The 25,766-nt window shown below is 38.9% G+C and overlaps 2 protein-coding genes and 2 long non-coding RNA genes across 4 annotated transcripts; 2 read left to right on the top strand and 2 right to left on the bottom strand.

The window, feature by feature from the left end:
• Positions 1–1,000: 1,000 nt before the first annotated feature.
• LOC136243889 (uncharacterized) lies at positions 1,001–1,542 on the bottom strand. Its single transcript, XR_010695010.1, has 3 exons — positions 1,425–1,542; positions 1,275–1,371; positions 1,001–1,198 (listed from the first exon to the last, which is right to left on the bottom strand). It is a non-coding gene; the product is annotated as an uncharacterized lncRNA (long non-coding RNA).
• Positions 1,543–4,928: 3,386 nt separating this feature from the next.
• Positions 4,929–5,939, top strand: LOC136244827 (zinc finger BED domain-containing protein 4-like). Its single transcript, XM_066036376.1, has one exon. The coding sequence runs from the start codon at positions 4,929–4,931 to the stop codon at positions 5,937–5,939; it is 1,011 nt and encodes a 336-aa protein (XP_065892448.1).
• Positions 5,940–11,879: 5,940 nt separating this feature from the next.
• LOC136244674 (uncharacterized) lies at positions 11,880–12,345 on the top strand. Its single transcript, XR_010695508.1, has 3 exons — positions 11,880–12,112; positions 12,170–12,234; positions 12,303–12,345. It is a non-coding gene; the product is annotated as an uncharacterized lncRNA (long non-coding RNA).
• Positions 12,346–12,395: 50 nt separating this feature from the next.
• LOC136244828 (uncharacterized) lies at positions 12,396–20,623 on the bottom strand. Its single transcript, XM_066036377.1, has 3 exons — positions 20,269–20,623; positions 19,784–20,218; positions 12,396–12,787 (listed from the first exon to the last, which is right to left on the bottom strand). Exons 1-3 carry the CDS (start codon positions 20,621–20,623, stop codon positions 12,396–12,398), a joined length of 1,182 nt encoding a protein of 393 aa, XP_065892449.1.
• Between the last annotated feature and the right edge of the window lie 5,143 nt (positions 20,624–25,766).

Genomic DNA, 25,766 nt, shown 5'->3' on the forward strand with positions numbered 1-25,766 from the left:
CCTACTCGTGATTAGTGCTACAGTGCACACATATATGCCTAGCCTGAAGTTTTATGCTACATGATTGACATCTGCAACATACAGGCTGTATCAGGCCCATAGTCACATACCCAGGGGGTGCATAAGAACCCCTAGCTGTTTTACAGCAGTACTTTTATTTTACTAGATTTTTCATCTTTCTAGTGCTCATTATGTTAAGTACTATATAGCTGATGGAAAATTATTTAAAGATCCATATGCATCATTTTGGAAAATGCTATAAATTGAGGCTATTTCTTGAATATTCAGCATCTCATCCAAATTACCTGCTCAAATGCAACTTTGTTTTCAATGCCCTTTTGAAAATCCTGCATACGGCCCTGTGTATACACCACACGTAGCATATAATATAATATTACTCTTCTCAAGTGTAACTACTCTGAGTATGCATAGTCATTATCACTACACTAGTTGACATGATTGTTATTTCAAGGCATTAATATTATAATTGTACACGTGCACATTCATATGAGATTTCAGCTTTGCATTGATATCCACTTGAACTTTTGTAATGATGGCTGTAGGTTAGGGCTCAAACGTTATGCATCATAAAGTGCTGATCACTGTAAAGCTTGAACGAAACAAATGATCAGTGCATAAACATTTACTTCTTTTTTTGTGTCCAAGAAGCATGTTGGCATAACCAGCTGCAGTCTGTACATCTCATATAATATATTCGGTAGTTGTGTGACTAGAGAATATGATAATTAAATCACTATTTGTTTGAGCTCTACTGTGTTTGCTAGTAGAGGATGGATTAAAAAGGGACTGTGATCATGATTATATCATTTACCCATGAAATGCACAGTGGATGATGTGCACATGTCAAAAACTTTCATCATTACTATATTATATGGACGTAGAGAGGTTTCAGACACCCCTAGGCCCAATATTTAATCTGACGCTTTCCAGGCTGTTTACACTAGTCAAGACAGCAATTATTATTATGTACAGTATTAATTTATTTTGAAACCCTAAATATTATAATGAAATGAATTATTACAAAAAAGTCACTAGCTATAGCTATGCTAATTTTTTACATTTTTGTTAATACATGGTCTCTTTAAACTGGGTTTTGTACAAAATCTACAGGTTCCTCACTTTATGGCTTTACAGCCATCGCAGTGACCACATCTTCTCCTCTTCTTGGGAAGTAGCTCTGAACAAATTAAGAATTGATATAATAGCCAGTAATCAAAACTTCTACTATAAAAATGTTGACACTACTTCCTTACCACTTGAATTGGCCAAAGTCAAAGTGGCTGCTATGGAAACACTGATAATTTAACATCATCAAATATCCACTTGAATTGGCCGACGTCAAAGTGGCTGCTATGAAAACACTGATAATTTAACATCATCAAATATCGACTGTTATTCCTTACCACTTGAATTGTCCGAAGTCAAAGTGGCTGCTATGGAAACACTGATAATTTAACACCATCAAGTAACCACAGTTATTCCTTACCACTTGAATTGGCCGACGTCAAAGTGGCTGCTATGGAAACACTGATAATTTAACATCATCAAATATCAACAGTTATTCCTTACCGCTTGAATTGGCCGATGTCAAAGTGGCTGCTATGGAAACACTGATAATTTATCACCATCAAATAACCACAGTTATTCCTTACCACTTGAATTGGCCGACGTCAAAGTGGCTACTATGGAAACACTGATAATTTATCACAATCAAATAACCACAGTTATTCCTTACCACTTGAATTGGCCGACGTCAAAGTAGTTGTTATGGAAACACTAGTTATTCCTTACCACTTGAATTGGCCGACGTCAAAGTGGCTGCTATGGAAACACTAATAATTCAACATTATCAAGCAACAACAGTTATTCCTTACCACTAGAGACTGGTGACTTTGATTGTACACTCTTAGAGTTTGCTACAATTAACCGCCAGTCAATGAACTCAGGCATACGTATAATACATTGTACGTAACTCTAGTCCAACGGCATGCATTGAACTTAGGCCACTTCAACTTAATCTTCTGTTCTTCGGGCCAAAACCAGCTGAGTAGAAGGTCGGTAGGTCGGCATAATATTTAAAATCAATGTAAGTGCCAAACGGTAGCTAAGCTACACTGTGATAGTTGCATTGGCTAATAGAAGAGCATGAACATCTTTCCCTCCTCCAACTACATGTAATACTGTAGTTGGTTGGCCAAATGTAAGTCTAGGGATATACATAGTGGAGAAGAAATTTTGGACAAATCATGGAATAAAATCGACACTCTATTCACAAATGATGAGCTATGATATGCACAAGATAATTGCGTATAACATTAAAATGGGACTCATCAGGTGACAGCATCACAGGCAATCCTCATTACAGGTACAACTTGTGCTAGTTAGGGATTAAAGTTGGACCTGATTTCAGGCTGAGTTCAAAAAGTGAACCTTCATATACTCCAATCATCATGGGCTTAGGGTAATTAATATATGCCCCAAAAATCTTGTAGTACCTTTCCATTGGGGATTTAAAGTGAGCACATCACAAAATTTATTGCTTCAAGTGGCAACTATACAGTAGCAATGAAAGTAAAGCCAAGCTGGCTGTGTACTGCCATTAATTTGTAACATTTATCATGTTTTAGTGAAAAAACTTGTCAAGACCACTTCAACAGAGCTGAAAACATTGTGCCACTCAAATTCTGTATCTGTACTAACAATTGCTCATAATATACATAGAACTATTTGTCCCTATAGAAGTGATGTTACCAAATATGTATATTGAAAATCCTGATTATTACTATACAATTTATCCCAGTTACCACCCGTATGCTACACTTGTGTATGTAGCTATAACATAATACGTACATAATGCATATGCGACTGTTTTATACTCTCAGAACAAATCACTGACTATACTTAAAATGGTAGTTTAAGATAGTATTACAGTATAAGCACAGTAATGGCAAATGCACAAGTAAAGAACCTCGAATTCAGCACTTTAGATAAGTGTGGCTTAGTAGCAGTTAAACATTCATACTAAGCGTCTTGCAAGAATTTAAAAACTAGAGGTGACGTCAATAAATAGCGAGGCTTAATTTATGTGTTTTAGACAACGGTGTATAGTACATATAATGAGGTAGTAACTTGTGTTACAGGTTTTAGTGTTTTGAATTTGCCAGAATGGTAGCAAATGTGAATAGCAGACAAGATGCCTAGGTATACCAATCAATGAATGGGTAGTACAGCTGTGGAGGCTACAAACTGAATATGGCTTACATTTCTATTAGCCAACTACCACCACGATCGGTTCAGCCAAAGCGTAATTTCTTCCTTACAATTACGCTCACATATTTGTAAATAGGTCACACATTAATCATCTACAAGAACTAGTAGACAATATCTATAGTGAAATTCAAAGGAAGTGGCCATGTTAGTATGGGGATACAGTACATTGTGCTTTGCTGTGATAGCATTTATACTGTAAATTAAAAAAAAAATGGTGAAGGTGAGTAAATATTATAATACACAGTAGTATAATCAGATGAAAATGAGTTATCCAAAGGCCGATTCAAGAAATCAAGAATCTTGGTCTGATTTTTATACAGAAGCCAATTTTTTTAACCATCACAACATGCTTTCTACTGATACAGTTTTCATATTGGGTAAAAGGATTGCTAAGCCTGCCACTCATATCTGTTATGTCAGCAATTTTGTAGTTCCCTAATTGCACACTATATATGATTTCACGCATTATTAAATAACAATGGGAGTCAGGTGATTCCAACTAATTGGTAGACAAGGAGACACTATGAAACTGTGCAACAAGTATCAATGGATAGCATAATGTATGATAACTTATCAGCATTTGCACAAACCTGCATAATAGTTGAGAATGTGCTGCTTCCATAAGTTTCCCACCAAATCAGTATAATTTAGCATAAAGTCACTTGCAGTCCCTGGTGTGCAGTGCTCGGGCACAAACCCTCTTTGAGGGTTGGGCTTGTGTGCTAAAATCAGCACATCATATCCTCCTGAGTGATGTAACTGCTGAGCCTATATTAATGTACAGACACTAGTTGTATTTACCCATTCATATTTGGAGAACTATTATGACAAATCAAATCATTTGCAGTGACAATTTACGTCTCTATACTGCTGCCCATAACCAACTAGAAGCCCCAAAATAAAAACCCGGCTGTAGTAAATAACATTGTTAATTCCAACAACAGAAATCGCCTTAGTTTGTGCATTGTACATGGTACTGGCCAATTGGAAATTTGAATCAGGCGGGTGTAAGTTTTTTTAGACAAATAGAAGCTTATTAATTTAGCAACAGCACATGCGTCATATTATAATAATACATATTGCACCTTCTTCAAGATTTGACTCCAAATGTTTGAGGGATATTTCCGCTCCAATTCTGATGGTGTTTTAGGCATTAGTGTTGCACCGATAATCGGATCGGCTATCGGTTATACCGTATATCGGTGAGTTTTTAGTCTATCAGTATCGGTATCGGATCGTATGTAATATTAATAACCGATACCGATATGAACACGTGATCTTAATTAGTTTTCAAGTCGCACGCAATATGGCGAAGAAAAGATCTGTTATCTGGGAGTATTTCACCGAGGATGAAGACACTAAGTTCGCCGTTTGTAATGACTGCGGTACAAAGGTCCCGAGGGGCGGTTCTTCAACGAAAGGATATACCCCGACTAACCTGGTTCATCACCTTTCATCAAAGCACGTGGAGCTACATACAGAATACTTGGAAAAGAAGTCAAGTAAAGTTGCTCCAGCTCCCAAAGAAACGCGAAAACGCTCGTTACAGCAACTTTCACTAGAAGCGACAGAGATGCGCACTAAGCTGTGGGACATCAACAACCCAAAGGCACAGGATTACAAGGAGGGTTGGCGAAATGGTACCTATTGATTGCCACCCTTTATCTGTCGTAGAAGACGTAGATTTCAGATGCGTCCTCAACGCGCTAGAACCACGATATAGTTGCCCCAGTCGTAAGTATTACACTGACACCATTATTCCCAAGATATTTAGTGGGATGAAGGATGAAGTTGGCAAGCTCATTAATAGCGAAGAAGGGAGTATTAGCTTCACTACAGACATATGGAGTTGTTCTGTGAATGACACATCGCTGTTAAGTCTGACAGCCCACTGGATAAATAATTCATTTGAGAAGCAATCTGCAGTTCTACATGCTCAATCGCTTGAGATGGCTCATACTGATGAGTACATTGCTAGCTGTATTAGCACAATGCTGGATAAGTGGGATATTTCTCGTGATCTTGTACACTTAGTCCTCAGCGATAATGCAAGTAATATGGTCAAGGCGATGCAGGATGCATCCTTACCCCACTTCGGATGTTTTGTCCATTCATTACAACTCGTAAAAGATGGCTTGTTATCACAGTGGGCTATTGCTGATATAACTGCAGTTTGCAAGAACATTGTTGGCCACTTCCATCGTTCATCAATTGCTTCACACAACCTTACTAGAATTCAACAGAGTCTTGGTATCCCTCAGCACAAATTAAAACAGGAAGTAGCCACTCGGTGGAATTCAACATTATACATGTATCAATCCGTATTAGAGCAAAAAATGACTTTAGCCGCATATTCTGCAGAGAATGGCAGCATTCAACAACTTTCAGCACATCAATTGGGTTTAGTTAAAAAGTGTGTGGATATACTAAGCCCTATTGAGGAAGTGACTCGTTCCATCTCTGCAAAATTAGCCAGTATTTCAATTGTTATTCCTTACATCCGTGTTTTGACAAGAACCTTGGAAAAGAACGAAGATGATGGTGGAGTACGCACTATGAAAGGACAAATTTTACACTCCCTTAAGTCCCATTTTGCTGGCATTGAGGAAAAGGAACAGCTAGCTCTAGCAACAATGTTGGACCCTTGATTCAAAGACAAATTCTTTGGTGGAAATATAATTAAAGCAGCAACTAAAGAAAAATTACTTGAGAAAATGGCCTCTGTAACAGTTGACATGCAACCCCTGCCAGACTCTACAGCTCCTAAAAGACTTTGTCCTTTAAAAAACCCCGTTCTTCTAGATGTGTTTAGTGAAATAATTGCAGATTCCAGTGAAGATACACCAGATTCTAGTGCCACCTCAGAGCTTGAAAAATATCTCAGTGACCCAGTGATTGACTACAAAACAGGAGATCCATATAAATGGTGGGGTCAGCACAAAACTGAATTTCCTAATTTAGCAATGTTAGCTAAACGTTTCTTATGTGCTCCCGCTACTTCAGTTCCCTCTGAAAGGTTTTTTTCAGCTGCTGGAGACCTGTATGACGAAAAAAGAAATAGAATGTTACCACATCTCTCAGAAGAACTTCTATTCATACAAAACAATTTTTGTCTAGTTGGTGACAAGTATCAATATCAAGACACACGATAGTGTGTTGTGCGGCCCAAGAAGCCGGCGCGCCACACCGTGAGTATATTGACAGGAAGAAAGAAAACGTCATTTTCACACATTTGTATCTCGGTGATACCTCATCCGATTGGAACCAAATTTGCTGCAGAGTTGCCCGCCAGCTAGGGGAGTCAACATTCCAAATTTGAAGGAAATCACTCAAGCCATTTCCGAGATACGAGTGGCCAAAGTTTCATTTTTTTTTCTTCGCTTTTTTTTCTCTTCGTCTTTTCGCACACTTGCAAAAATTGCTATAAAACTCAAACGCGTACTCCGATCGCCTTGAAATTTGACACACAGAAGGGGAGTACAAAGGCGAATCCTAGCATCAAATTTGGTGCAAATCCGGTGAATGATTCAAGAGTTATGACCGCTTATTCGCGTAAAACAAGATCGATTTGTTGTCACGCCTACAGGGTAAACCGCTTCATGGAATGAGTTGAAAATTGCTATGTAGATGGAGTAACCATCGTAGGAGTGCCTTTTGGTGGTTTGAAAGGAATCGAGATAAAGACCACGGAGATATGGCACAAAACCCAACCTGTGTCACAATTACGCGATCGATTTTTAGGAATAAAAAAAGTATTAGTTTTCACACCTACTAGGCAAACCGCTTAAAGCAATGAGCTGAAAATCGGTGTATAGGTGGAATAATCTTCATTGAAAGTCCTTGCAGTAGTATAGAACAATTGGATTACAAACCACTGAGTTATGATTCGAAAGCCAACTCCGTGTAGCAGATGCGAGATCGAGATACTCTAATAGAACAGTCACCCCAATAGAGCATTCAGCTAATTTATTTACTCCATTATAGAATTCTATTACCATATTCTGTAGGGAGTTCAGCTGCAAACAGTTAATCTTATAGACAGTTCAGCAAGAAGCAAGTAACCCTATAGAGAGTTCAGCTACAAATATATCGCTGTAGTAATTCATAACATTGCAAGTCACACTGAAGAGAGTTCAGCTATAAACAAGTCATGCACCCTGTAGAGAGTTCGGCTACACTCTCTAGAGAATTCAGCTACAAACAAGTCACTGTGGAGAGAGTTCAGCTACAAAGAAACTATCCTGTAAAGAGTTCATCTACACAAACAAGTTACCCAATAGATATCACCTGCAAACAAGTAACCCTAAAGAGAGTTCAGCTACAGACAAGTCACTTTATAGTTTATACAGTGTTCGGCTACAAGTAAGTCACTCTGTAGAGAATTCAGCTACACATAAGTCACTCTGTAGAGAATTCAGCTACCACCAAGTCACTCTGTAAAGAATTTTGCTACAAACAAGTCACCGTGTAGAGAGTTCAGCAACCAAATTACTACTCTGTAAAGAGTGCAGCTATACAAACAAATTACTCTGTAGAGAGATCAGCTAGAAACAAGAGAGAGTTCAGCTAGAAGAAGTCACCCTGTAAAGAACTCAGCTGCAAAGAAACCCTGTAGAGAGATCAACTACAAACAAATCACCCTGCTGCAAACATATCGCCTGTAGAGAGTTCACACAGCTAGAAACAAATCACCCTGTAGAGAGATCAGCTTGAAGAGGTCACCTTGTAGAGAGTTCAGCTACAAAGAAACCATCATGTAGAGAGTTCAGCTGTAAACAAATCACCCTGTAGAGAGTTCAGCTACAAAAAGATCACCCTGTAGAGAGTTCAGCTAGAAGAAGTCACCTTGTAGAGAGTTCAGCTACAAAGAAACCATCATGTAGACTCTGAGAGTTAAGCTGCAAACAAATCACTCTGTAGAGAGTTCAGCTAGAAGAAGTCACCTTGTAGAGAGTTCAGCTACAAAGAAACCATCGTGTAGAGAGTTCAGCTACAACGAAACCACCATGTAGAGAGTTTAGCTGCAAACAAATAACCTGTAGAGAGTTCAGCTAGAAACTAATCACCCTGTAGAGAGATCAGCTAGAAGAGGTCACCTTGTAGAGAGTTCAGCTTACAAAGAAACCGCCATGTAGAGAGTTCAGCCTCAAACAAATCACCGTGTAGAGAATTCAACTACAAACAAATTGCCCTGTAGAGGGATCAGCTAGAAGAAGTTACCTTGTAGAGAGTTCAGCTACAAAGAAACCGCCATGTAGAGAGTTCAGCCTCAAACAAATCACCATGTAGAGAATTCAACTACAAACAAATCATCCTGTAGAAGGATCAGCTAGAAGAGGTCACCTTGTAGAGAGTTCAGCTAGGAAGAAACCATCATGTAGAGAGTTCAGCTAGAAGAAATCACCTTGTAAAGAGTTCAGCTACAAAGAAACCACTATGTAGAGAGTTTAACTGCAACAAATCACCAGTAGAGAGTTCAGCTAGAAACACATCACCCTGGAGAGAGATCAGCTAGAGAGGTCATCTTGTAGTGAGTTCAGCTACAAAGAAACCACATAAAGAGGTCAGCTGCAAATAAATCACTTGTTGAGAGTTCAGCTACAAACAAATCCCCCTGTAGAGGGATCAGCTAGAAGAAGTCACCTTGTAGAGAGTTCAGCTACAAAGAAACCATCATGTAAAGAGTTCAGCTGCAAACAAATCACCCTGTAGAGAGTTCAGCTACAAAAAGATCACCCTGTAGAGAGTTCAGCTAGAAGAAACCATCATATAGAGAGTTCAGCCACAAAGAAAGCATCCTGTAGAAAGATCAGCTAGAAGAAGTCACCTTGTAGAGTGTCCAGTTACAAAGAAATCATCATGTAGAGAGTTCAGCTGCAAACAAACCACCCTGTAGAGAGTTCAGCTACAAAAAGATCATCCTGTAGAGAGTTCAGCTAGAAGAAGTCACCTTGTAGAGAGTTCAGCTACAAAGAAACCATCATGTAGACTCTGAGAGTTAAGCTGCAAACAAATCACTCTGTAGAGAGTTCAGCTAGAAGAAGTCACCTTGTAGAGAGTTCAGCTACAAAGAAACCATCGTGTAGAGAGTTCAGCTACAACGAAACCACCATGTAGAGAGTTTAGCTGCAAACAAATAACCTATAGAGAGTTCAGCTAGAAACAAATCACCCTGTAGAGAGATCAGCTAGAAGAGGTCACCTTGTAGAGAGTTCAGCTACAAAGAAACCGCCATGTAGAGAGTTCAGCTTCAAACAAATCACCGTGTAGAGAATTCAACTACAAACAAATTGCCCTGTAGAGGGATCAGCTAGAAGAAGTTACCTTGTAGAGAGTTCAGCTACAAAGAAACCGCCATGTAGAGAGTTCAGCCTCAAACAAATCACCATGTAGAGAATTCAACTACAAACAAATCATCCTGTAGAAGGATCAGCTAGAAGAGGTCACCTTGTAGAGAGTTCAGCTAGGAAGAAACCATCATGTAGAGAGTTCAGCTAGAAGAAATCACCTTGTAAAGAGTTCAGCTACAAAGAAACCACTATGTAGAGAGTTTAACTGCAACAAATCACCAGTAGAGAGTTCAGCTAGAAACACATCACCCTGGAGAGAGATCAGCTAGAGAGGTCATCTTGTAGTGAGTTCAGCTACAAAGAAACCACATAAAGAGGTCAGCTGCAAATAAATCACTTGTTGAGAGTTCAGCTACAAACAAATCCCCCTGTAGAGGGATCAGCTAGAAGAAGTCACCTTGTAGAGAGTTCAGCTACAAAGAAACCATCATGTAAAGAGTTCAGCTGCAAACAAATCACCCTGTAGAGAGTTCAGCTACAAAAAGATCACCCTGTAGAGAGTTCAGCTAGAAGAAGTCACCTTGTAGAGAGTTCAGCTACAAAGAAACCATCATATAGAGAGTTCAGCCACAAAGAAAGCACCCTGTAGAAAGATCAGCTAGAAGAAGTCACCTTGTAGAGTGTCCAGTTACAAAGAAATCATCATGTAGAGAGTTCAGCTGCAAACAAACCACCCTGTAGAGAGTTCAGCTACAAAAAGATCACCCTGTAGAGAGTTCAGCTAGAAGAAGTCACCTTGTAGAGAGTTCAGCTACAAAGAAACCATCATGTAGACTCTGAGAGTTAAGCTGCAAACAAATCACTCTGCAGAGAGTTCAGCTAGAAGAAGTCACCTTGTAGAGAGTTCAGCTACAAACCATCGTGTAGAGAGTTCAGCTATAAAGAAACCACCATGTAGAGAGTTTAGCTGCAAACAAATCACCTGTAGAGAGTTCATCTAGAAACAAATCACCCTGTAGAGAGATCAGCTAGAAGAGGTCACCTTATAGATAGTTCAGCTACATTTCAAGTCACCCAGTAGAGAGATCAGCTGCAAAATAATATCCTATGGGGAATAATGGGCATGTAATAAATATATGTATATAACTTGTATAATTACTAATAAAATCAAAAATAATTGAAGTATTAAAAATCTTCTTAGTTCTTTTATTCTTACTGTGGTAAAGAAAAAACACATGGGTTAAAAAAACCCCAAAGCCAGCCATTGGCCGGCTTTGCAGTATACAAGCTGTAAAAAAGGTGCGGCCCCCAAAAAGGACATGGTGAAAAAAGATGTGAAATCCAAGGTGGCGGCCAAGAAATGGCTGTGATGGTAGGTTAATGGTAAAAATCAAGACACACGATAGTGTGTCGTGCGGCCCAAGAAGCCGGCGCGCCACACCGTGAGTATATTAACAGGAAGAAAGAAAACGCAATTTTCACACCTATGTAGCTCTGTGATCCCTTATCCGATTGGAACCAAATTTGCTGGAGACGTGCCGCCCAGTTAGGGTAGTCTACATACCAAATTTGAAGAAAATCGCTCCAGCCATTTCCGAGATACGAGCGAACAAAATTTCGTTTTAATTTCTTCGTTTTTTTCTTCTTCATTTCGCACACTTCGCAAAATTCGCCATAAAACACGAATGCGTGCTCGGATTTGGCTGAAATTTGGCACACTTAAAGGGCTCATTAAGGCGGATCTCCGTACCAACTTTGGTAGGAATCCGATGAACATTCACGGAGTTATGACCGATTATTTGCGTAAAATAAGGTCGAAGGTCTGTCACGCCTACAGGGTAAACGCCTTGGAGGAATCAGTTGAAAATTGATAAAAGGATTAGTATTATCCTTTTGAACAGCTTCACCACATTCCTTCATCATGGACACTATATCGTTATTCGTGTCTTGGTCAACCATAATTCCTTGGTTAGCAACCAGTTTGTTAATCCTTCCACTGAGGCGGGCAATCTGTTGGTCCTTAGTGTGAATCACAGTAGCCATGTTCTTCATCCTCTCACACTTCTCAGATGGGGTAAGGCACCGGAAGTTGGTATGACTATTAGCCTCCACAGACTGACAACTGTCCTCTTGGAGATGCCGTGCTAGCCTACCACGCAATACATTTTCACGGAATGTGCTGCACCTTGAACATAATCTTGAGTGTGACTCCAGTGGAATGTACTTCAAACAATCTACATGGCGTATCCCACCATTCCTCTCAACATAGCCGATCACTTTGATTATTATTATTACTGAGCATTCAGCCCTGCTGGTGTGCTCAGATTTGCCCGAATACATGTAACACAATTACAATAATGATTGTAGTCCAGTTCTAAAAATGTCAGCATCTGCAACTTCAACAAGATCTACTGGTAAGGAGTTCCAATCATTAATTGTTCTTGAAAAATAACTATTTTGGTGTGCTGTGGTAGATACATGTGGTAAGATGTAGTGCAGTGGATGGTACTGTCTCGTGGATCGTGATGTTGGTAGGTACTATGGAGGAATTGTAAGTGATATTTGTTGGTAAAAAATTTTGTGTAAAGTTTGTAGTCGAGATAATTTGCGGCGAGTCTGGAGAGTTGGCCATGAAAGCTGATTTAACATTGAGGTGACAGAATTAAGTCTACCATAATCATTCATTACCCAGCGTGCTGCTCTTCGTTGTATTTTTTCTAGCTCTACAATATCTCCAGTTTGGTGAGGGTCCCAGACGTCACTTTCCCTAAGGTCATAAAATATTATTTTAATTGGCACAACACACAGCATGGTTCATTGCTTACCTGTAGCATCTTTGAACAAACCATTATGTTTTGCAATCAGTGAAGCATATTTCTCATCAACTATTCCCTCACAGCACTTCATGCTTTCATCATTTACAGCTCTTACTCCTTGGTTTGTCAAATTGTCCTGAGGTGCTTGCAAGACAACATCTGGCTCAGTCTGTGTACCAATTGTAACAGTGGCATTGGTGCAATCTTCCTCAGACTCTGTTTGCACTTCTTTGCTATCAACAAACCACTGGCTATCAGTCTGGATCTCAACATTCACCATGGTAGAGGTGGGTTGGGTCAAAGCCTTAACATCACTCGCAGTCAATTTGGTCTTCCCTTGAGACGAACGTTTCCTAACATCAAATTTCAATTTTCTCACCTTAGTAACCTCTGTAAAAGACAGTGTTTACATGGTAGCAAACTAATTGCAGTCAGCTATTGTGCTTACAGCATGCATTAACATTATCACACAAAACATCCATAAATTAGCATGAACGAATGCTATATGCAACTTTCAAGCCTTAATACTAGGCTAACACAACATCCTTGGCTGATAACAATGAATTATTCCATTACCCCAACTAGTACCCTTAAATAAAATAGCAAGAATTACTTCCTATCTGTTAACCTGAGTGCAAGATAGGTACAAAAAAGAAAGAACATTTTCAACACAAGAATTGAGTTGCATTGCAAACATCACATGACCTGGGAAAGCTAAACAGTGTTATTCCAGTGGTGAAAGTCTATAAGGCCTCGTATCTCTGGCATGAACTTCTCAGATGGTCGTGGTTGGGAGATACAGGGAAATATTTTAATTGTTAGCTTGTCCCTGTACGTGAATCGCTCATGTACAAGCGTAGATTTCATTCAAAAAGCATTTAGTTACACTATATATACTATATATTACGTAGTACAAACTCACAAGTAACACTATCGGTCATCTGACAGCCCTTTCACCCAACAATCTCTCTGAGAAAGAGCACGTGGTCACACAGCCTTTTGGCGGGCATTCGCATATGTACGGATATGTCACGGATACTGTCATTGTCACTTGTGGATGTGTTAATAGTCAGTGGGTGCGGATCGTCTAGTATTAAAGTACAGTGTTAACCTGGCATTTCTAATCCCGGGTAAGGCTATAGTATCTATGGCGACGACTGAGTAAAAGTAATGATATGAAGACCAAAAACATTCCTAATGCTATTACGGCATGTTGCATTCTCCACAACATAACAGAAGTCCATGGTGAACACATAGTTTAGAACAACCACCTTCAGCAGGGACATCAGCTGTTTCAAGTGATGGTGCACGAGGTATTAGAAATGCCCTGGTAGAATATTATCTAATCCAAAACAGCCAAGCTGTAAAAAAAGAGTGCGGCCCTGAGAAAGGCTATGGTGAAAAAAGATGTGAAATCCAAGGTGGCGGCCAAGAAATGGCTGTGATGGTAGGTTAATGGTAAAAATTTTAATAACAACAATTCAGGTGAATTTGGTGCCGCACAAAATTCACCTGAATTGTCATTATTAAAATTTTTACCATTAACCTACCATCACAGCCATTTCTTGGCCGCCACCTTGGATTTCACATCTTTTTTCACCATAGCCTTTCTCAGGGCCGCACTCTTTTTTTACAGCTTGGCTGTTTTGGATTAGATTTCACTTCTTTTTGTATTTGTATACCCCAAAACCGGCCTATGGCCAGCTTTAGGGCTTTTTAACCTATCATTTATTTCTTTACTACAGGAAGAAGAAAAGATGAAGCAGGGTGATTTCTTTGTAGCTTACCTCTCTGCAAGGTGATCCTTCTAGCTGATCTCTCTACCGGATGACTTGTTTGTAGCTGAACTCTCTACACGGTGATTTGTTTGTAGCTGAACTCTCAACAAGGTAACTTCTTCTAGCTGATCTTTCTACAGGGTGATTTGTTTGTAGCTGAATTCTCTACTGGGCGATTTGTTTGCAGCTAAACTGCTGAACTCTCTACAATGTAACTTCTTCTAGCTGAACTCTCTACGGGTGGCTTGTTTCTAGTTAATCTCTCTACAGGGTGACTTGTTTGTAGCTGAACTCTCTACAGGGTGATTTGTTTGTAGCTGAATTCTCTACAAGGTAACTTCTTCTAACTGATCTTTCTACAGGGTGATTTGTTTGTAGCTGAATTCTCTACAGGGCAATTTGTTTGAAGCTGAACTCTCTACATGGTAGTTTCTTTGTAGCTAAACTCTCTACAATGTAACTTCTTCTAGCTGAACTCTCTACATGGTGACTTGTTTCTAGCTGATCTCTCTACAGGGTGACTTGTTTCTAGCTGAACTCTCTACAGGGTGACTTGTTTCTAGCTGAACTCTCTACAAGGTAACTTCTTCTAGCTGATCTTTCTACAGGGTGATTTGTTTGTAGCTGAATTCTCTACAGGGCAATTTGTTTGAAGCTGAACTCTCTACAAGGTAGTTTCTTTGTAGCTGAACTCTCTACAATGTAACTTCTTCTAGCTGAACTCTCTACAGGGTAACTTGTTTGTAGCTGAACTGTCTACAAGGTAACTTCTTCTAGCTGATCTTTCTACAGGGTGATTTGTTTGTAGCTGAATTCTGTACAGGTGATTTGTTTGCAGCTGAGCTCTTTACAGAATGGTTACTTTGTAGCTGAACTCTCTACAAGGTAACTTCTTCTAACTGAACTTTCTACAGGGAAATTTGTTTGTGGCTGAATTTTCTACAGGGTGATTTCTTTGCAGCTGAACTCTCTACATGGTGGTTTTTTTGTAGCTAAACTCTCTACAAGGTGACTTCTTCTAGCTGATCTCTCTACAGGGTGATTTGTTTGTAGCTGAACGATCTACAAGGTGACTTCTTCTAGCTGATCTCTGTACAGGGTGATTTGTTTGTAGCTGAATTCTGTACAGGTGATTTGTTTGCAGCTGAGCTCTTTACAGAATGGTTTCTCTGTAGCTGAACTCTCCACAAGGTAACTTCTTCTAAATGATCTTTCTACAGGGCAATTTGTTTGTGGCTGAATTTTCTACAGGGTGATTTCTTTGCAGCTACACTCTCTACATGGTGATTTCTTTGTAGCTGACCTCTCTGCAAGGTGATCCTTTTAGCTGATCTCTCTACCGGATGACTTGTTTGTAGCTGAACTCTCTAGAGGGTGATTTATTTGTAGCTGAACTCTCTACAAGGTAACTTCTTCTAGCTGATCTTTCTATAGGGTGATTTGTTTGTAGCTGAATTCTCTACATGGTAGTTTCTTTGTAGCTGAACTCTCTACAATGTAACTTCTTCTAGCTGAACTCTCTACGGGTGGCTTGTTTTTAGCTGAATTCTCTACAGGGTGACTTGTTTGTAGCTGAACTCTCTACAGGGTGATTTGTTTGTAGCTGAACTCTCTACAAGGTAACTTCTTCTAGCTAATCTTTCTACAGGGTGATTGTTTGTAGCTGAATTCTCTACAGGGCAATTTGTTTGAAGCTGAACTCTCTACATGGTAGTTTCTTTGTAGCTGAACTCTCTACAATGTAACTTCTTCTAGCTGAACTCTCTACAGGATGACTTGTTTCTAGCTGATCTCTCTACGGGTAACTTGTTTCTAGCTGAACTCTCTACAGGGTGATTTGTTTGTAGCTGAACTCTCTACAAGGTAACTTCTTCTAGCTGACCTTTCTACAGGGTGATTTGTTTGTAGCTGAATTCTCTACAGGGCAATTTGTTTGCAGCTGAACTCTCTACATGGTAGTTTCTTTGTAGCTGAACTCTCTACAATGTAACTTCTTCTAGCTGAACTCTCTACAAGGTGACTTGCTTGTAGCTGAACTCTCTACAGGGTGATTTGTTTGTAGTTGAACTCTCTACAAGGTAATTTCTTCTAGCTGAACTCTCTATGGGTGGCTTGTTTCTAGCTGAACTCTCTACAGGGTGGCTTATTTGTAGCTGAAGTCTCTACAAGGTAACTTCTTCTAGCTGATCTTTCTACAGGGTGATTTGTTTGTAGCTGAATTCTCTACAGGGTGGTTTGTTTGTAGCTGAATTCTCTACATGGTAGTTTCTTTGTAGCTGAACTCTCTACAATGTAACTTCTTCTAGCTGGACTCTCTACGGGTGGCCTGTTTCTAGCTGATCTCTCTACAGGGGGACTTGTTTCTAGCTGAACTCTCTACAAGGTAACTTCTTCTAGCTGATCTTTCTACAGGGTGATTTGTGTGTAGCTAAATTCTCTACAGGGCAATTTGTTTGCAGCTGAACTCTCTACATGGTAGTTTCTTTGTAGCTGAACTCTCTACAATGTAACTTCTTCTAGCTGAACTCTCTACGGGTGGCTTGTTTCTAGCTGATCTCTCTACAGGGTGACTTGTTTCTAGCTGAAGTCTCTACAGGGTGATTTATTTGTAGCTGAACTCTCTACAAGGTAACTTCTTCTAGCTGATCTTTCTACAGGGTAATTTTTTTGTAGCTGAATTCTCTACAGGGCAATTTGTTTGCAGCTGAACTCTCTACATGGTAGTTTCTTTGTAGCTGAACTCTCTACAATGTAATTTCTTCTAGCTGAACTCTCTACGGGTGGCTTGTTTCTAGCTGAACTCTCTACAGGGTGGCTTATTTGTAGCTGAAGTCTCTACAAGGTAACTTCTTCTAGCTGATCTTTCTACAGGGTGATTTGTTTGTAGCTGAATTCTCTACAGGGTGGTTTGTTTGTAGCTGAATTCTCTACATGGTAGTTTCTTTGTAGCTGAACTCTCTACAATGTAACTTCTTCTAGCTGGACTCTCTACGGGTGGCCTGTTTCTAGCTGATCTCTCTACAGGGGGACTTGTTTCTAGCTGAACTCTCTACAAGGTAACTTCTTCTAGCTGATCTTTCTACAGGGTAATTTTTTTGTAGCTGAATTCTCTACAGGGCAATTTGTTTGCAGCTGAACTCTCTACATGGTAGTTTCTTTGTAGCTGAACTCTCTACAATGTAATTTCTTCTAGCTGAACTCTCTACGGGTGGCTTGTTTCTAGCTGATCTCTCTACATAATGACTTGTTTCTAGCTGAACTCTCTACAGGGTGACTTTTTTGTAGCTGAAGTCTCTACAAGGTAACTTCTTCTAGCTGATCTTTCTACAGGGTGATTTGTTTGTAGCTGAATTCTCTACAGGGCGATTTGTTTGTAGCTGAACTCTCTACATGGTAGTTTCTTTGTAGCTGAACTCTCTACAATGTAACTTCTTCTAGCTGGACTCTCTACTGGTGGCCTGTTTCTAGCTGATCTCTCTACAGGGTGACTTGTTTCTAGCTGAAGTCTCTACAGGGTGATTTATTTGTAGCTGAACTCTCTACAAGGTAACTTCTTTTAGCTGATCTTTCTACAGGGTAATTTGTTTGTAGCTGAATTCTCTACAGGGCGATTTGTTTGCAGCTGAACTCTCTACATGGTAGTTTCTTTGTAGCTGAACTTTCTACAATGTAATTTCTTCTAGCTGAACTCTCTACAGGATGACTTGTTTCTAGCTGATCTCTCTACGGGTGACTTGTTTCTAGCTGAACTCTCTACAGGGTGATTTGTTTGTAGCTGAACTCTCTACAATGTAATTTCTTCTAGCTGAACTCTCTACGGGTGGCTTGTTTCTAGCTGATCTCTCTACATAATGACTTGTTTCTAGCTGAACTCTCTACAGGGTGACTTATTTGTAGCTGAAGTCTCTACAAGGTAACTTCTTCTAGCTGATCTTTCTACAGGGTGATTTGTTTGTAGCTGAACTCTCTACATGGTAGTTTCTTTGTAGCTGAACTTTCTACAATGTAATTTCTTCTAGCTGAACTCTCTACAGGATGACTTGTTTCTAGCTGATCTCTGTACAGGGTGACTTGTTCCTAGCTGAACTCTCTACAGGGTGATTTGTTTGCAGCTGAACTCTCTTACATGGTGGTTTCTTTGTAGCTGAACTCTCTACAAAGTGACTTCTTCTAGCTGATCTATCTACAAGATGACTTGTTTCTAACTGAACTCTCTACAGTGTGATCTGTTCATAGCGGAACTTTCTACTGGGTGATTTGTTTGCAGCTAAACTCTTTGCATGATTGTTTCTTTGTAACTGAAGTCTCTACAAGGTAACTCCTTCTAGCTAATCTCTCTATAGGGTAATTTGTTTGTAGCTGAATTCTCTACAGGGTGATTTATTTGAGCTGAACTCTCTATATGATGGCTTCTTTGTAGCTGAACAATCTATAAGGTATCTTCTTCTAGCTGATCTGACTACAGGGTGACTTGTTTGTAGCTGAATCCTCTACAGAATAACTTGCAATGTAATATTACTGAGTAAATTATAAATGCAGCTGAATGATTTATTAGGGTGACTGTTCTATTAGAGTATCTCGATCTCGCATTTGCTGCACGTAGTTGCCTTTCGAACCATAACTCTGTGATTTGTAATCCGATTCTTCTGTACTACTGCAAGGACTTTCTATGATGATTATTTAAGCTACATACTGATTTTCAGCTCGTTGGTCTAAGCGGTTTGCCTGGTAGACACGAAAACTAATAGTTTTTTATTCATAAAAATCTATCGCGTAATTTTGACACAGGTTGGGTTTTGTGTCATATCTCCATGGTCTTTATCCCGATTCCTTTCAAACCACAAAAAGGCACTCCTATGATGGTTGCTCCATCTACATATCAATTTTCAACTGATTCCTCCAAGGGGTTTACCCTGTAGGCGTGACAGACCTTCGACCTTATTTTACGCAAATAATCGGTCATAACTCCGTGAATGTTCATCGGATTCCTACCAAAGTTGATACGGAGATCCTCCTTAATGAGCCCTTTAAGTGTGCCAAATTTCAGCCCGATCCGAGCACGCATTCGTGTTTTATGGCGAATTTTGCGAAGTGTGCGAAATGAAGAAGATGAAGAAGAAGAAGAAGAAGAAGAAAAAAACGAAGAAATTAAAACGAAATTTTGTTCGCTCGTATCTCGGAAATGGCTGGAGCGATTTTCTCCAAATTTGGTATGTAGACTCCCCTAACTGGGCGGCACGTCTCTAGCAATTTTGGTTCCAATCGGATAAGGGATCACAGAGCTACATAGGTGTGAAAATTGCGTTTTCTTTCTTCCTGTTAATATACTCACGGTGTGGCGCGCCGGCTTCTTGGGCCGCACGACACACTATCGTGTGTCTTGATTCATAAGATATGTAGTAAGAACACATAAACATTACAAGATGTAAATGTTATTCTTGTTATGTTAGATGTCATGAATATGTAGGATAGTTATCATTATAATTAGATACAAGTAATAATGCACACTAAATCATGTACTCACTGGAAAATAACCAATGAAATAATCACTGTTAATAAGGCATGTCTGGTGACGAAGGTGAAGAGTAGTGTTGCATACTACTACTACCGGACGTATCAAATGGTGGAGGCATCATAGAAGGAGCATAGTTCATGGTAGATGACTGGGAGGGTGACCCTTGATACATTATCAAAAATAATCTGAACTGAAAAGCTCTCTCTTCCCTGCGGCGTTCATTCTCTAATTCCATCATTTTCTCTTCCAATTTCATCCTTTTGGTTTCCAGTTCCATGAACTCATCATCAGAATCTTGTTGATGCTTGAGTACCTTATCCATCACTCCATTCACTGTCTTCTCCAACCGTTCCTCACGTGTCAGCCTCTTTTTCTTCTTATCCACTGTCTTCTTTTTATTTTCTCCCTCAGATTGATTTCCTTTAGGCTGTGTTTCACCTTTTATGCTGTCACTCTGCACACTTCCCTCAGCATGTGGAGTCTGTCCTTCAGATGGCGGATCGTCCAGATTGTCTGGTCTCTTTCCCTCTTCACAATTCCACTGCTTTGTTCTTCTTCACAATCTGACTCTGTTGTACTCGCAATGCTCGTGTTCATGCTTGAGGAACTGGAGTCGATAACAACTGCAGGCTGGATAGAAGGCCGTTCACCAAGGATTTCGTTTAACTTATCGAAGAACTTGCATTGTTTCCTACAATTACCATTCCCGGTCTGCTTGAGGTTATCCTTTGTCTTTTTAAAATCCTTCTTTAATTTCTTAATGCGCTCATGGCATTGTCCACCCGTTCGATTGTATCCATGTCCAGCCATGTCCTCAGCAAGCTTGTCATAGACGGTCTTATTTCTTGCGCACCCTTCCAGTAATGCTTGTACGTTTTCTTCGCTCCATAAATCAAGCAGCTTTATGGTCTCTTCTTCCTGCCACACCGCCATTTTAACTTACCACCACGTGATCTAGTGACACGAGTCAAGTGGGTTGATCCTAGCTATTGAAGCGAGGCAGGTCGACTCGCGTCACGGTAACTTGCTTTACGTTTACACTGAGATTATAACCAGGGTTGACTCAGGGTAGACCCAACTGACCCAGGGTTGGGAGGACAGTGTAAACGTAGTATTACTGACTTACCTGTATGTACTTACTTACTGACTCCTTGACAGTGGCTAAAGCTGTGGGATATAGTTAGAAGGTATACCATGACTATGAATTTTACACTTTCTAGTTATTGTACATTAAAATCAATATCAAAATTCAAAGAATCAGTTCCATGACATAAGTACTAGATAATTAAATGGAAGAATTTAGTCAGTTTAGATGTAAAAGGCCTACACAAAAAGTGGTTAGAGTCAGCTTACAAGAAGTTTTCTAGTAGCATCTTCTGAATTCTAAATTTAGCTGGACATCGCTTGGTATAAATCAATTGACTTGAACTATTCATGATTTTATAGAGACCAAGAGCATTACTGCACTGTGCTGCCTATGCTACTTACTCCCAGATGCAAGAAGCAGAGCATATTATGAAACATTTATTCGATTTATACCTGTATGTTTGCTATAATTATATAAAGAGACCTGGTTGAATGGACCTTATCTGCATTTGCATCATAATTGACAAAATTACCGTGGGGAGACTTCATCATGTTTTCATTTGTAGTAACCAAAATGAACTGTTTGCAGCTTTCACAACATGGGACTATTGGACAATGAAGGTAAGAAGCTAGTTAGCACAATGTGGCAATGTGAAATAATCGCACTAGGCAAAACCAAACCTAAGCTTTGATATGGATACAAAACTGCGCGTTTGCCTTGTAACTAAGTATGTGTGCCTCACCTTTCCCCTTGCTGCTGTATATAAATATTTTTGTAGTGAAACACCATCTCTCCTAATACAACCCTGTACGAAGTCCCCAATGTTGTGAATAAGGTCCACATACAACAAAATGCTCTTGACTATAATCTGCTAACAAAACACTAGAATCTTATTGTCTCATTCTTTCTCCATATTAAAAATCATGCCCAAGCATTATATATTGCACATTGTCACATAGCAATAGCATTAATATCAATGGATTAATAATTATATATCATACCTATAATATTAATATCATATATATATATATATATATATTAATATCATACCTATAATTATTACACTGCTTAAATGATAAGGCAACCAGAACTTTAAAGCATGCTCCCAACAAGCTAAAGCTTTTTTTGGATTATCCCATGTATGTTGTTAAGGTAGTACATACAGTTTTAGTTTATCATGGTACAGTTAGAACTACTAGACAGTAGCGGCAGACCTAGAACGAAAAAGAGGGGAGTTCAGGTTTATACAACAGGATATAGTTCTAGAATTTGCAGGGGACAAAAGAGGATGTCACTCAACAAGTATGCAAAGCAGCAAGAAGTTTTTGAAAATTTATGCTTCTGAAATTGAATTCGGTAACTTTTTAGATTAAATTAAGGTGGCGGTCAAGTGTCCGCCCACTCCATTAATTAAATTTCAAATATCCTGTGATATCCAAGTTATTATCGAATTTAGTTTCGCTACCGAAATAAGCACTAAGAAAATGGGCTGTTCTACACTGTTATTGTAGCACATCACAAACGGCGAAGGTTCAAGAACGATTTTATAGTAGGATGAATGGCGCAACTTTATTCCATCACACCAACCATTACAGGGTCCATATCCTAGTACTGACTTTCTTTCCATCTAACCGTGAGAATTCTGAAGAATTATCAGAGCCCATGTGCTTAAAAACAATCAAGTTTTAGCAAATACTGTGACGGCGTTTGGCACTTGTAAAAGTCAGTGCTGTTGACTTGCGCTTTCCTTTCTTGGTAGGAGGAACAACACCTAATTCAAATTTGGGTCTACAGCCCATCACCCCCCTGGCTTCTTGTTATGGCAGTTAGTTGGCGGCTGGTGTTACCTATCAACAATCATAAAAGCACAATTTAATATTGAAGCAGTTCAGCTAGCCTGAAGCTTAAAGCCTCTTGACTATATATACCTCTAGAAACTTGACAAGCTGCTCTCAACATGGCTTTGTCACCTATTGTGGTGACACCCAAATCTGTTAATTGTGCATCAGTTAAACTTGGTACGAGCTTTGGTGTTACCTGCAGGAATGAAGAGGAACATCATTTTAAATACATAACAATTTACAATCTCACTTTTTCCCATTCAAAGTTCCTAACAAGTTGCATTAACCCAACTTCTCTCAGCACCTGAGTCATCTACATAATATACGGTACATTACTATAATATTATTGGGTTAACTATGGGTAAGGTCAGTGCTAGCTACTATATGAAGAAGTCTCTGTTGGAGATGCATCGCTTTTGCTAGGATTCTTCAGTGATATAGGAGTGTTTATCCACTGTGAAAAATGTTAGTAACAATGCATGCTTGTTGCTATTTTAAAAATGCATGACTCCTCAATGACTGGAATTTAGTTAGCACTGCAATCCACAAAGTTATGCAGTTTGTTTTATTAATGGCTTAGGTATCTGAAAACTTTGTAAATATCAAATTCTCTGATTGACATGGTATAATGTTATTGTTTTAGCTATATAGCTTGCTAGCTACCTCAGAAATAATCTGGCCGCTGGGTTGCCATGGTATTGCTGAGGCCACGTGAGCTGTATGGTGTGGCAGGCAACGAATTTTACACCCGACATGTACATCATCCCAGCCATGCTATGCTATTCACCGATCCTAGACCACGAGACCGTACACCTGCATGCACTCCGAGCGGATGCACTCGGCACTGAGCATGTGTGACAACATGTTAATTCATCCGACCTAGCTAGCTGCCGTAAATCGGGTAGTATAGTGAACAGATTACGCTGCCAATATGTATGCACACATACAAAACCTCACCTCAGCTTGCTCACCATCCATTGTCTTAAATTTAAAGTAGCAACTGTTGCAGTACGCGCTGCTGTGTTATTGTACTAGGCTTTCTCTCGCTCTCGCTACTATCGTGATCATCCTGTCCAATATTGCTACCAACTAGATCGCTACTGATAGTGATAATGATACCAAACACAAAAATATTTATTATCGTTACGCAAAAATAAAGTTTACAAAAATAAAACACTAAAATTGAATATATCAAACAATTCATTGAATATACCAAATAATTCATTGAACATATCAAATAATCAGTGTTGGGAGTAACGCGTTACATAAGTAACGCGCTACGTAATATTATTACTTTTGTGGTAACAAAGTAATAATATTATAACGAAATACGCTATAAAAACAGGTAATATAACTCAAGTTACTTCACTTACAAATGTAACGCGTTACCTAAGTAATATAGTTACTGTAACGAGTCTAATATTACGTAATATTATTATTACAAGTAACGAAGTTACTAATCTTGTTAGTTAGCCTCTGAGTAACGCCTAGCCACAACAAAGTAACGAAGCCTACTGAATGAAGCTTATTCATCAGCTTCTTACTTATAGCCAAGATTTGCACATTGTCCAACAATGCAACACAAAGTAATATAATATGTAATATTATTATAGTTACTTTATTTTATGGGTAATATGTAACTGTAACTAAATAGTTCAGTTGCAAGTAATATGTAATATGTAACTAGTTACTTTTACAAAGTAACTTTCCCAACACTGCAAATAATTCATTGAATATACCAAATAATTCATTGAACATATCAAATAATTCATTGAAAATACCAAATAATTCATTGAACATATCAAATAATCATTTTGAAACAAATGGCCTACCATAACCATCTATAAGACCATGAAAAGTTAATTATATGTTTCTGGTTCCCTTCCTGGTCATTTTTTTTACAAAATTAATTACACAATCACTATACAATAATTTATAATATTAATTCAGTTAATTTCTTGTAAACACTCTTTTCTTATAAAGATGCTTGAGGGCCGGTTACTAAATGAACATTTGTAGGTGACTAAGTGGGCATGTCAGGTGACTAAGTGATTTAGTAATCCTGTAAATGAGCTGTACCATAGTCTAAATATAAATATTATACACAAATTAAAGTTATTATATATAGCTATCAGCAGTATATGTAATAATGCATAATCTTTTTACATAGGGTGATCCAGATGTAACCGATACAGCTCTTCTGGTTGGGACAAACTGAAAAGTTAGATTTTTGGAACATCTTTATTGAGATTTGCCAAAATATTTACCATACCTGTCTCCAATGGCCTGTGATCATTGAAAAGATTTTGAATTGTTAAATCCTTCATTATTTTGTAACAGTAGGGGATATAACATGGGAGTTGCCAACCCTTGTTTCAGCAGCAATACTGTCTAGTCAGTCAACAGTAGAGGATGATCACCCTATCAGCCATGAAACATTGAGACTATTGGATACAGAAGTTGCTACTCCTAAACCAGTTTGTTCTATAGCTATATATACATTTGACTGTATTAATACTGATTAAATGTGACCTGGCGTGCAACAATAGGGCATGTGGGCACATAGAATTTGCCTACCTTTTATAATTTTTATGACTTGTATCTTTTTATCCCATAATGCTGTGTCCATGTGTAATTTTAGCTCTTATACAGCTTTGTAATACAAGTTACAGCATTGCCACAAATTGTTTTCAATTTGGCTTTTCTTCTAGACACTTGGGCTTATTTGCAGCCAGAATTTCTTAGAGTGGAGACTACTTTACTGTACCAACTTGCCGTGGAGGAACTGTCACTTCCTTAGGTGTAGATATTTCTGCTTTTCATTGAAGTTGAGTATCATTCTCATTGAAAAAACCAGAGATACAGGAAGATAATTGTGCATAAATTTCAGGGAAAATCCCATTATGTCTCATACTTATCACACGCTGGCATGCCAGTACGCACCCACACACACACACACACTTGCATGCATGCATGCACACAATGCATGAAAAGTAAACAAATGCAAACAATGAGTCTTAGTAACTTACAATTAGATGGCAATTGTTCAGGATTGTACTCCTTCAGCCATTGTGCATAACCAGCATCTGTGTGAAAAGCACAACAAATGCAAACAATGAGTCTGAACAACTTAAAATGTGACCTGATC

Source organism: Dysidea avara, chromosome 14, assembly GCF_963678975.1.
Source record: "Dysidea avara chromosome 14, odDysAvar1.4, whole genome shotgun sequence".
In the NCBI taxonomy this organism is placed as follows: domain Eukaryota; kingdom Metazoa; phylum Porifera; class Demospongiae; order Dictyoceratida; family Dysideidae; genus Dysidea; species Dysidea avara.